We start from the raw sequence: 13,372 nt of genomic DNA, 5'->3' as shown, positions 1-13,372 counted from the left end.
GTCAAAAGCATAACAAATATTGAGGAAACTATTTCTGTTTTCACAAGATAAATTGCAAAATGTTTTAGCCAAAATATTAGTGCTAGTCAGAGTGTTTGTCAGATGAAAAGAAAGAAAATGCAAAACATTTTTGCAAACACAATTTTGGAGCAAAGACAAATTTGTTCAGAAATTTACAAAATTGTTGAGAGCAAACTAAGATTTATTCAGAAATTTTAAAAAATATTTTTCACTTTTAATTGGGGCGGGAAATTTCATTTCGGGGGAAATTGTACTTCACGAAATGGGTTCTTTTTACAATGTTATTCAGGTTGTTTAATTTCTTATTATCTCTCAAACTTTGAGTTTTACAATTATCCTCTCGTCTCTAAATCTAGACCTAAATTACTAATTTAGAATAGAGGAAAAAGTAGGAGTTTACTATATATAAAAATAGTTTTTGTATAAACTTAGAAAAAAAATTGTTGAAAATAATTTAACAAATTAAAAACAATTAACTAAAAACATGTATCTAAAACATCAAATATGGGTTTCATCATCAACCCTAAATGAAGAATTAAAAACCCATTAATACAAGAATCGTGCTCATAATTTGAATAATCTAATTACAAATAATAAAGTGAAATAAAAGAGAAACGAGGAAAAACTAACAAATTCGATGAAGATTCCGTCCTCGGATCGCAATTATTTCTTCTTTCAAAATCTGCTTCAAAATATGTCCAAGAACCTCTCAAGGATGATACCCAAATTCCCAATTAATAGCCCACCAATACCTTCAAGCTCTTCCCCTGTGATGTCCGATGCCCCCAAGACTCGAATAGTACAATGTGCTATTTGATTTTATAAGCTTTTGTACCTGGTCAAATTTACAAAATCGTTGAGAGTAAACTGAGATTTGTTCATAAATTTTCAAAAATCCACAGTGATTGGGGCGGGAAATTTCATTTCGGGGGTAGAATTGTACTTCACGAAAGTCTAATTTCCTATTATCTCTCAAATTTTGAGTTTTACAACTATCCTCCCGTCTCTAAATCTTTCCCTCAATTACTAATTTAGAATAGAAGAAAAAGTGGGAGTTTACTATATATAAAAATAGTTTTGTATAAACTTAGAAAAAAAAATTGTTGAAAACAATTTAACAAATTAAAAACAATTTAACAATTAAAAGCACTTCAAACATTAAAACACAACCAAGAAATCTAATTAACTAAAAACATGTATCTAAAATATCAAATATGAGTTTCATCGTCAACCCTAAATGGAGAATTAAAACCCCATTAATACAAGAATCATGCTCAGTTTGAATAATCAAATTACAAATAATAAAGTGAAATAAAAGATAAACGAGGAAAAAATGACAAATTCGATGATCTCAAATCTTCTTTCAAAATTTGCTTCAAATATGTCCAAGAATCTCTCGAGGATGATACCCAAATTCCCCCTTTGATGCCCAGTGCCCCCCAAGACTCGAATAGTCCAATGTGGTATTTGATTTTATAAGCTTTTGTAGCCCATCAAATTCCCAATTCTTCTTTCAAAATTTGCTTCAAAATATGCCCAAGAATATCTCAAGGATGATACCCATATTCCCAGTTAATAGCCCACCAATATCTTCAATCTCTCCCCCTTTGATGCCCGGTGCCCCCAAGACTCCATTAGTCTAATGTGCTATTTGATTTTGTAAGCTTTTGTAGCCGGTCAAATTTACAAAGTTGTTTGCATGCATCCCTTATTAGTTTTACGAAACTTTCCCTTCCTTGACCAACAATATTTAGTTGGAGTAGCAAGTAGTTTAGTCTTCTACTCTAGAGGTCAAAAGTTCGAGGCACCCTTACAATTCGAAAAAAAACTTTCACTTTTTGATTTACTACAAAAATAAGGGTATAAGGGTTCATTCTGTTTTAGTTTTCAATTAGTGACCAACTCGCTATTTTTTTTTTTTTTTTTTTTTGGGAATCAAACTTCATTTATAGGCCAAAAGGCTAATGAAAATTACATCATGAAGTTGAAAAATCAAAGACACAGCAAAAAAAGGACAAACAAGACAAGTTATGTCCACATGAGGTGCCTTTAGAGCTGCCTGATCTAACTGGTGGTCTACTTCTGGTGTAGTCACCACTAACCATCTGTGGGTAGTGTTATAACCGTTGCTTCTTCCACGTTCTTCTCTTCTCGCCGTCAACCGTCGGCGTCCAGATCCCCAATCTGCGCCTCTTCTACTTCAGCCGGAGGGATGAACTTTGAATTCTGACTGATATCGGTACATCGGTAGAGAGAGTTGTAAGTTGTTGGAGAAACTCCCAATGGTTTTCCATGATCAAACATTCGATCCTGACTAAAAAGAAAACAAACAAAAGGTCCTAAAGACCAACAAAACAGGCCTCAAAGACCAACAAAGAAACATAACAATTATTTAGAATCAAAGAAAGGCATCCGGAGAAGGGAAATCATGAACCACCACCACCATCACCACTTAGTCGCATGTTGCTTTGAGTAAAGACGACCATTTCAATTTCTATTTGAAGCCGATCGATAAACCACTGTCTTCATTGCTTTGAGTAAACTCGCTGTTTTGACCTCCATATATGTATGGCAGTTTGATTTGACCTCCAAAACACCAACTTTTTTTTTCATCCAAATCAACCCAAAACATCCTTCATCAAAAAAAAAAAAAAAAACCCAAAACATTAAAGTGAAGTAGTGAACCCAACATATCATAAAGAAGTCCTTTAAAAAATTAGGTAACTGTTCATCTGAAAAAAAAATATTAGGTAACTCCCACGTGTTTTTTTTTTTTTTTTTTTGTTGAACTAACTCCCACGTGATTTAGTAATGGAAACCAATCAATGGCTCTCACATTTCAACAAAAAAAAAAAAAAATCAATGGCTCTCACCTTTCAACAAAAAAAAAAATTAATGGCTCTCACCAATTTCAGAGTTTGTGATCATGACGTCAGCTAGCTTGTTGTGGTGCTTTTAGTATTAAGCCCCTACATATCGTCCTACTACAAAACACCCCTCCAACCAACTTTAGTTTCAACTTATCTTCTTGGATAGCACATGGCTTTCCCTTTTTTTTTTGGCCAGCGCTTTGGGGAAAGCTGAATAGTTTCCGGGGTGTGAAATTTTAAAGGGAATATGTAGAATTTTAGAAATTTTCCGGGGAAATAAATTTGAAGGGGAAATAAAAAAAAACACTCCACCTCACCTCACTCTCTCTCCACCTCACCTCTGTCTTCTCCGATTAGGTCGCCGACCGGAAAATTTTTCGGCTGGCGACATGAAAAAAAAAAAATTCACTCTCTCTCTAGAAACTCCGGCGAACGAAGGGGTTTCCCTTCGCCGGAGTTTCTAGAGAGAGAGAGTGAATTATTTTTTTTCCATGGTCGCCGGCCGGAAAATTTTCCGGCCGGCGACCTAATCGGAGAAGATAAAGAGGTGAGGTGGAGAGAGAGTGAGGTGAGGTGGAGAGAGAGTGAGGTGAGGTGGAGAGAGAGAGAGCTGAGGTGGAGAAGTATTTTGCTTTCCCCCTAAACAAAATTGTCAAACAAAATTGACCAATTTTTGACCAAGTCTTCACACCCCGGAAACTATTTAGCTTTCCCCAAAGCGCTGGCCTTTTTTTTTTATGAAGACATGGCTTTCCCTTACTATTTACTCTTTCACATTTCGAGTTATTCCTAAAAAAAGATTTAACTTAATTAACTTCATCAAACTTTAGCGACTAACACACATAAATTAATGGCAACTAATTAAGTTCTAACGAAGTCATCACCAAGTCCAAGAGTTTGCTTGTTTGGCCGAACCTGGATTCTGTGTATTTGGAAAGTATTTGGCTTTAAGGAGTCTAGCCCATATTGCGCCAGACTCATATTTTAGACGTCCGGCTAATTTACTTAAGAGAGCTTGATTGTCAAGGTGAGGAATTTTCATGTCTAGCTTACCTTGTTGTTTGGGTCGACATACAGTGACAAGATTTTAGTGTAGATTCTTTTTGTTTTTCTCCACCAAAAAGACCTCTGAGAAGCCTCGATGCTTCTGCATACGCCTTTAGGGATAACAAAACATTGCATCTGATATTGAGGAACAACCTCACAATTACCGGACAATTACATTACGACGACTTTAGAGAAGATTATTATCTGTTTGTTAAGTTTGACATTAATTTGATCGATAAAAAACAGATAAATTTACATAGTGTTCATCCCAAACATATGAACCAAACAACAACTAAGTAAAAAAAAAGGGTTATTTCTCAAATAGCCCCCAACTTTATGACCGATTTCCTGCCCAACCCCTTACTTTGTCAAAAACACCCAGATGCCCCCCTTTTCAGTTAACGTTATAACACTGGTAACTAGTCATCACCTTCTCTCCTCCATAACGATGAGGTGGCAGAGAGAGGTGATGAGATGGAGGAGAGAAGGTGATGATTAATTAACGGTGTTATAACGGTAACTGAAAAAGTCGCCCATCTGGATATTTTTGATAAAATAGGAAGCTAGGCAGGAAACCGGTCACAAAGTTGGGAATTATTTGAAAAAAAAAAGAGATATTTAGATGAAGTGCCAAAAGACAAATAAAACCTCCTCCCACTCCTCCCACATTGTGGGATGTGCAAAGATTCCAACTTATGATGGTGTAACAAAGTTGTCCAAGATTCCAAGCAACTCAAACTTCAAACAACAGCTGGATCATCGAGCGGTCCACAATGAACTAATAACACATCAACATGGAGATAATGGAAAAGGCCCCTTTATTTATAGTACTCAACTTCACTCATTCACTCGTTCATAATTTCTCTCTCACTCTCCTCCTTGATTAGGTCAATTATCAACTATGGAAACTACATCACTTGGTCACTGTTGTTTCCTTCTATTATCTTCTCTCCTTTTGTTAATCTTCATAAACTCATGGTTTCCATTAAACAAACCAGATTTCCTTCTTGATTGTTCAAAATACTCATCATGGTGTACTTCTAAGAACAGAATTCAATCAAAATCCGGGTTTCTATTCGAAACTACCCATAACCCGAAACCCGCCATTGATCACTTAAATAAGATCCCAAACCATCCATTAGACCCACTTACCATACAAGAAATCAACCAAGTTCAATCTATTATCTCTGTTTACCCACAATTTAATTCATCTTTACCTTCAATTCACACTTTATCGCTCCACGAACCCGATAAAATGGTGGTTATGAATTGGGAAAAAGGTGATACTCTTCCTCCTAGGAAGGCTTTTGTTATTGCATTTTTGAACGATCAATCTCATATACTTATAGTAGATTTGGGTTTGGATCAAGTTGTTAGTCACCGGGTCGACCCGTTTTCAGGATATCCGATATTGTCAGCTGAAGATTTTGCTTTAGCTCCTAGCATACCACTAAAAAACAAAGAATTCGTCCAAATTATCGCCTCTAGAGGCGTAAAAATGGCAGATTTGGCTTGTATTGCACTATCAACTGGTTGGTATGGGCCTAATGAAGAAGGGAAAAGGCTTATTAAAGTCCAATGTTTTTCAAAACAGGGCACGGCAAATTTCTACATGAGACCCATCGAGGGTTTAACTGTTACAGTCGATATCGATAAGAAAGAAGTGGTGAAAATATCAAACACAGGTGAAAATATCCCCGTCCCTAAAGCGACAAACACCGACTATCGGTACTTGGCTCAGAATAAGCCATTAAACATGAAACCAATCAATCCAATATCCATGGAACAACCACTTGGGCCTAGTTTTAGTGTAGAAGATGGGCACATGGTTAAGTGGGCTAATTGGGAGTTCCATGTAAGACCTGACCCACGAGCCGGTCTCATTGTTTCTCAAGCTAAGGTCCTTGACCCGGATACGGGTAAGCTTAGGACTGTCATGTACAAAGGGTTCCCATCGGAGCTTTTTGTACCGTATATGGACCCAACAGACAGTTGGTATTTTAAGACGTATTTGGATGCTGGTGAATACGGTATGGGTTTAACCGCAATGTCGTTAGTTCCACTTAATGACTGCCCTCGTAATGCATACTACATGGATGGTGTTTTTGCATCTCCTGATGGAAAACCCTATGTTAGATCCAATATGATTTGTATTTTTGAACGTTATGCTGGTGAGATTGCATGGCGACACTCAGAGATGTCAGACTCAGACGAAGCAAAGGTATAATTTGAAATTCCAGGGAATTCCAGGGAGCAACACTACTGCAAAAGTTTTTTCACATAAATACATATATAACTATTTTACATAAATATTATTTTCTTTTGGTAGAGAATATTTATTTCTTATTCTATTTTTCAGTGTTTTGAAGGGAAAAAAAAAGTCATTTTCCGGCCGGCGACCTAATCGGAGAAGATAAAGAGGTGAGGTGGAGAGAGAGTGAGGTGAGGTGGAGAGAGAGTGAGGTGAGGTGGAGAGAGAGAGAGCTGAGGTGGAGAAGTATTTTGCTTTCCCCCTAAACAAAATTGTCAAACAAAATTGACCAATTTTTGACCAAGTCTTCACACCCCGGAAACTATTTAGCTTTCCCCAAAGCGCTGGCCTTTTTTTTTTATGAAGACATGGCTTTCCCTTACTATTTACTCTTTCACATTTCGAGTTATTCCTAAAAAAAGATTTAACTTAATTAACTTCATCAAACTTTAGCGACTAACACACATAAATTAATGGCAACTAATTAAGTTCTAACGAAGTCATCACCAAGTCCAAGAGTTTGCTTGTTTGGCCGAACCTGGATTCTGTGTATTTGGAAAGTATTTGGCTTTAAGGAGTCTAGCCCATATTGCGCCAGACTCATATTTTAGACGTCCGGCTAATTTACTTAAGAGAGCTTGATTGTCAAGGTGAGGAATTTTCATGTCTAGCTTACCTTGTTGTTTGGGTCGACATACAGTGACAAGATTTTAGTGTAGATTCTTTTTGTTTTTCTCCACCAAAAAGACCTCTGAGAAGCCTCGATGCTTCTGCATACGCCTTTAGGGATAACAAAACATTGCATCTGATATTGAGGAACAACCTCACAATTACCGGACAATTACATTACGACGACTTTAGAGAAGATTATTATCTGTTTGTTAAGTTTGACATTAATTTGATCGATAAAAAACAGATAAATTTACATAGTGTTCATCCCAAACATATGAACCAAACAACAACTAAGTAAAAAAAAAGGGTTATTTCTCAAATAGCCCCCAACTTTATGACCGATTTCCTGCCCAACCCCTTACTTTGTCAAAAACACCCAGATGCCCCCCTTTTCAGTTAACGTTATAACACTGGTAACTAGTCATCACCTTCTCTCCTCCATAACGATGAGGTGGCAGAGAGAGGTGATGAGATGGAGGAGAGAAGGTGATGATTAATTAACGGTGTTATAACGGTAACTGAAAAAGTCGCCCATCTGGATATTTTTGATAAAATAGGAAGCTAGGCAGGAAACCGGTCACAAAGTTGGGAATTATTTGAAAAAAAAAAGAGATATTTAGATGAAGTGCCAAAAGACAAATAAAACCTCCTCCCACTCCTCCCACATTGTGGGATGTGCAAAGATTCCAACTTATGATGGTGTAACAAAGTTGTCCAAGATTCCAAGCAACTCAAACTTCAAACAACAGCTGGATCATCGAGCGGTCCACAATGAACTAATAACACATCAACATGGAGATAATGGAAAAGGCCCCTTTATTTATAGTACTCAACTTCACTCATTCACTCGTTCATAATTTCTCTCTCACTCTCCTCCTTGATTAGGTCAATTATCAACTATGGAAACTACATCACTTGGTCACTGTTGTTTCCTTCTATTATCTTCTCTCCTTTTGTTAATCTTCATAAACTCATGGTTTCCATTAAACAAACCAGATTTCCTTCTTGATTGTTCAAAATACTCATCATGGTGTACTTCTAAGAACAGAATTCAATCAAAATCCGGGTTTCTATTCGAAACTACCCATAACCCGAAACCCGCCATTGATCACTTAAATAAGATCCCAAACCATCCATTAGACCCACTTACCATACAAGAAATCAACCAAGTTCAATCTATTATCTCTGTTTACCCACAATTTAATTCATCTTTACCTTCAATTCACACTTTATCGCTCCACGAACCCGATAAAATGGTGGTTATGAATTGGGAAAAAGGTGATACTCTTCCTCCTAGGAAGGCTTTTGTTATTGCATTTTTGAACGATCAATCTCATATACTTATAGTAGATTTGGGTTTGGATCAAGTTGTTAGTCACCGGGTCGACCCGTTTTCAGGATATCCGATATTGTCAGCTGAAGATTTTGCTTTAGCTCCTAGCATACCACTAAAAAACAAAGAATTCGTCCAAATTATCGCCTCTAGAGGCGTAAAAATGGCAGATTTGGCTTGTATTGCACTATCAACTGGTTGGTATGGGCCTAATGAAGAAGGGAAAAGGCTTATTAAAGTCCAATGTTTTTCAAAACAGGGCACGGCAAATTTCTACATGAGACCCATCGAGGGTTTAACTGTTACAGTCGATATCGATAAGAAAGAAGTGGTGAAAATATCAAACACAGGTGAAAATATCCCCGTCCCTAAAGCGACAAACACCGACTATCGGTACTTGGCTCAGAATAAGCCATTAAACATGAAACCAATCAATCCAATATCCATGGAACAACCACTTGGGCCTAGTTTTAGTGTAGAAGATGGGCACATGGTTAAGTGGGCTAATTGGGAGTTCCATGTAAGACCTGACCCACGAGCCGGTCTCATTGTTTCTCAAGCTAAGGTCCTTGACCCGGATACGGGTAAGCTTAGGACTGTCATGTACAAAGGGTTCCCATCGGAGCTTTTTGTACCGTATATGGACCCAACAGACAGTTGGTATTTTAAGACGTATTTGGATGCTGGTGAATACGGTATGGGTTTAACCGCAATGTCGTTAGTTCCACTTAATGACTGCCCTCGTAATGCATACTACATGGATGGTGTTTTTGCATCTCCTGATGGAAAACCCTATGTTAGATCCAATATGATTTGTATTTTTGAACGTTATGCTGGTGAGATTGCATGGCGACACTCAGAGATGTCAGACTCAGACGAAGCAAAGGTATAATTTGAAATTCCAGGGAATTCCAGGGAGCAACACTACTGCAAAAGTTTTTTCACATAAATACATATATAACTATTTTACATAAATATTATTTTCTTTTGGTAGAGAATATTTATTTCTTATTCTATTTTTCAGTGTTTTGAAGGGAAAAAAAAAGTCATTTTTACGCTATGTCTTTTGATTCTTGTTATTTTGAATAATAACTTTAAATTTTGTCGTTTATATATTTATTTCATAAAACTTAATTAAATACTGAGTGCTTATTCTTTAAATTTGACAAACAGATACGAGAAGCCAGATCAAAGGTTACTCTAGTGGTTAGGAGTGCTTCATCAGTGGGTAATTATGATTATATCATAGATTGGGAGTTTCAAAATGATGGTCTCATTCGCGTAAAGGTTGTTTACTCCTTACCTTTTTTTTTTTTTTTTTTTTTGAAATAAGGTGTTTACTCCATACTTATTACCTCTATTTAGTTAACTTTATTTACTAATTTAATGTAAAGAAGAAAAGATAATTAAAAAACCTAAAATTTGTGGGATAATAGCAAACCAATCTCAATCTAGAATAGTAATTGAGAAGAAGTCATTAGTAAAAGTATAACTTTACTCTCGCAATAAAATTTGCGGCCGAGTTCTTTCATACTACAATTCCTGCCTAAATTAACGTGAAAATCATTTTTGAAAATTTCTGAACAAATCTTAGTTAGCTCTCAATAATTTATAAATTTTTGAACAAATTCGTTTTGCTCAAAAAAAATGTTTTGCATTTGACAAACACATTAACTGACAGTAACATATTTCAATTTGTCTTGTGAAGAAAAAAATAGTTTCCGCATTTTTTGTTTTGCTTTCGATACATTTAGACTAATGCCCTTTTTAATTTGTCTTTTGCAAAAATTAAAATGTTACGATGGTCAAAAATATTTCGGTTAATGCATAATATATATATATATATATATATATATATATATATGTTGATAACAACATAATTATATGAGCTGTTCCGTTTTGACCCCTAATTTGTGACCAACTTACCATTTTTGGCCCCCATAAGTGTCAAACAGTTTGATTGGCCTCAAAGACAAAAAAGATTTCAACTTTTTCGAACTACCCTTGGGGGCAAAATGGAATTAATTCCGAATTTTTAACAACATAAACACCACCTCATCTCTCCTCTCTTTCTCTCATCGACTTCATCTCTCTCCACCTCATCGTCTTCACCGGCGAAGGTCGCCGACGACTTTCAAACATAATTTTTTTTTCTCTCTTCTTCCTCTCATTTCTCTCTCTTCTCATTCTCTCTATTTTTTGGCTAGTGAAGGGAAAGGGAGAGGAGGAGAGAGAAAAAATGCATTTTATTTTTTTATGTTTGAATGTCGCCAACTTGAAAATTAGTCGGTCGACAACCTTCGCGAGTAAAGACGATGAGATGGCGAGAGAGATGAAGTGGAGGAGAGAGGTGATGAAATGGAAGAGATACGGAGAGATGAGGTGACGTTTATGTTTTTTAAAAGTTTTGGAATCAATTCCAATTTGCCCCCTAGGGTAGTTCCATAATAAGTTTGTATTTTTTTTTGTCATTGGGAGCCAAATCGAACTGTGAGACACTCACGGGGTCTAGAACAGTGACTTGGTCACAAATTGGGGGGCATCACGGAATTAACCCTAATTACATATGTCGTCAACATTTTATAACAAATCAAGACATAATTATATATGTTGTCAACAGTTTATAACAAAACAACAAAATAGAAGGGTATAAAGGGGATTAAGGAAAAACAATATTGGTTCGAGATGGGAAAAACAACACAAAGCTCCGTATTTGCGCTTGATCTGAAGTAACTTTGAAAAGTGGGGGTTTTCTAGAAAAAAAGAAGACCATGGTGGGGGGTTTTCCCATTCGGATCTATTTTTGGACTATCCATTAGAAAATCTCGAAACTAAAGGGGTAAAAAAGAAAGAGAGACAAGGCCATTCATTATGATTTGATTGGTAGAACTACACGACCTACTATTACTAATGAGAGAGAAGTGGACTTGTGAAACTTATCTTTTTTTTTTTTTTTGTTGAACTGGACTTGTGAAACTTATCAGCTAAGAGAAAATGTATTTTTTCCCCTTGCACAAATTGTATATGGACGAAATTTTGTAAGTTTGATGATCATTTAATGACTCCCTAATTGTCTCTTCATTTCCCTAAAACATCCCTTTCATTTCCTTTTCCATCACAACAAACACTCGCTCGTCACTACCACTACTACCACCATCTCTCTCTCTCCGGCATAGGCATCAACTCTCAACATTCTTAGTATTCCTATTAAACTTGTAATAGTTGTTTCTAGACTGATGAAGTACAAGTCTATTTTAACTAAAAATGATATTAAATCCTTTTTTTTACCATCGGGAAGGTTTCTATTTTGAGAAATTGTAAGATATAGTTAAGGTCTCTCTAGTGGAGAAACATACATGTCAGTATGTCACCGCTCAATCAAAATAAACTTCATAGTTTGTACCTTTTTTGTTGAAATTTCAGAGTTTGTACTTGTTTTAATAAAATAATTGAAGCTAATAAATTCTCCTACATTTTTGTTCAATTTTTTTTAACAGGTAGGATTGAGTGGAATGTTAATGGTCAAAGGAACTTCGTTTCAAAATCTTGATCAAGTACCAGAACAAGAAGAAGATAAAATGTCCGGCACATTAGTATCTGAGAACTTGATCGGGGTCATACACGATCATTTCGTGACGTTTTATCTTGATATGGATATTGATGAACCCGACAATACGTTTATTAAAGTGCATTTAGTTAAGGAAGAAACTTCCCCTGGTGAATCGCCTCGAAGAAGTTACTTAAAAGCAAAAAGACACGTTGTGAAGTCGGAGAAAGATGCACAAATTAAGCTCAAACTCTATGATCCATACGAATTTCATATCGTTAACCCGAACAAGAAGTCTAAAGTGGGAAACCCAACGGGCTATAAAATTGTACCAACTGGGACTGCAGCTAGCTTGCTCGATCACGATGACCCTCCACAACGTAGAGGCGCTTTTACTAATAACCAGGTATGTTTTATTCGAAATTCCCTACTTTATGCAATAGTTATGACACAATGCATCATTTAGACCCAGTGTCACATCTATTTCTAAAATATCTTTGGCCTTTTCAAACATCACTAATTAATTTTGTTAGTTTTAGACTTCATTGTTTTCAAAAGTGTGAGAATTATTGCTTACACAAAAGGTATTTGCATTTATATGGTGGAAATATATCTTAAGTGTGGCCACAACTGCCATGAATAGATTGATAAGGGCAAGCACGATGAAAAAACATCTTTATGTAACTATCAAAATTAAAACCCATCAATGACTTACTGTAATTTTTAAACGATGTAAATAAATAAGATAACTTCTTCCTCGTAAAAACACCTTTTAATATTGCGACGATAGATATGGGTGACACCTTACAACAGGAGCGAAGAATGGGCCGGTGGGCTTCTTGTCTACCAGGGCAAAGGGGAAGATACACTTGCTATTTGGTCTGAAAGGTAAAAGTTCTCAACTCTAAACTCGTTTAAGTTTATTACTATGACTTAATTGATTTGTAATACCGGTCTAATATTTCTCGGTTAATTATGAAAATATCAGGGACAGATCGATCGAAAACAAAGACATAGTAGTGTGGTACACACTAGGGTTTCATCACATACCATGTCAAGAGGATTTTCCAATCATGCCGACAGTGTCATCAAGCTTCGACCTAAAGCCTGTAAATTTTTTCAACAACAATCCCATTCTTCATGCGCCCCCCATTGTTGAGAAGGACCTTCCTACTTGTACAACCACTACTGCTTCTGCTTGACCATTGATATCCTTGTACTGCCACTATCACTTGGAGGAGTCTCAATCAATGCTTTTATTATAATTTGTATCTTTTTCAACAAACAGTTGAAAATATGTTGTCAAGGAAAAACCACTTGCAACAAACAAAAAAAAGGGCAAACCACATCAACTTCTAAGTCTTTCATAAAAAAAAAAAAACTTCTAAGTCCACATTCTCAAAAGAAGCATTCTTATGTAATATATTGTCAATGTTTCTATTGTTGTAGTTTATATGTCGAAATGTACAGTTTATATGCGCTTTCGCCTGAAATAAAAAGAAGTTAATTTTGTAAAACGGGAGTGCTACATGTACAAAGTCTTTGACAAAATTCTTGACTTAATGACTCATTTTCACTAAAAGACAAAAGTTGATCAAAATTTTTCAAAGTTTGACTTTGATCGGGACCGT

The 13,372-nt window shown here is 36.1% G+C and overlaps 2 protein-coding genes across 2 annotated transcripts; both read left to right on the top strand.

Annotated features, from left to right (window-relative positions):
• Nucleotides 1–4,784: 4,784 nt before the first annotated feature.
• On the top strand, nucleotides 4,785–6,357 carry LOC147552526 (amine oxidase [copper-containing] gamma 1-like). The gene is made up of 2 exons (XM_086665347.1): nucleotides 4,785–6,159; nucleotides 6,298–6,357. Exons 1-2 carry the CDS (start codon nucleotides 4,840–4,842, stop codon nucleotides 6,340–6,342), a joined length of 1,365 nt encoding a protein of 454 aa, XP_086521473.1. The 5' UTR covers nucleotides 4,785–4,839; the 3' UTR covers nucleotides 6,343–6,357.
• A 1,216-nt stretch (nucleotides 6,358–7,573) lies between these two features.
• LOC147552525 (amine oxidase [copper-containing] gamma 2-like) lies at nucleotides 7,574–13,258 on the top strand. The gene is made up of 5 exons (XM_086665346.1): nucleotides 7,574–9,080; nucleotides 9,368–9,481; nucleotides 11,692–12,147; nucleotides 12,532–12,629; nucleotides 12,730–13,258. The coding sequence occupies exons 1-5, from the start codon at nucleotides 7,761–7,763 to the stop codon at nucleotides 12,941–12,943; spliced, it is 2,202 nt and encodes a 733-aa protein (XP_086521472.1). The 5' UTR covers nucleotides 7,574–7,760; the 3' UTR covers nucleotides 12,944–13,258.
• The last annotated feature ends 114 nt before the right edge of the window (nucleotides 13,259–13,372 follow it).

The sequence above is a fragment of the Eschscholzia californica genome, unplaced genomic scaffold, assembly GCF_041429995.1.
Source record: "Eschscholzia californica isolate CP2 unplaced genomic scaffold, dmEscCali1.0.p SCAF_3, whole genome shotgun sequence".
Classification (NCBI taxonomy): Eukaryota; Viridiplantae; Streptophyta; class Magnoliopsida; order Ranunculales; family Papaveraceae; genus Eschscholzia; species Eschscholzia californica.
Note: the sequence above shows the minus strand (reverse complement) of the source record. Positions and strands in the feature narration are given on the sequence as shown.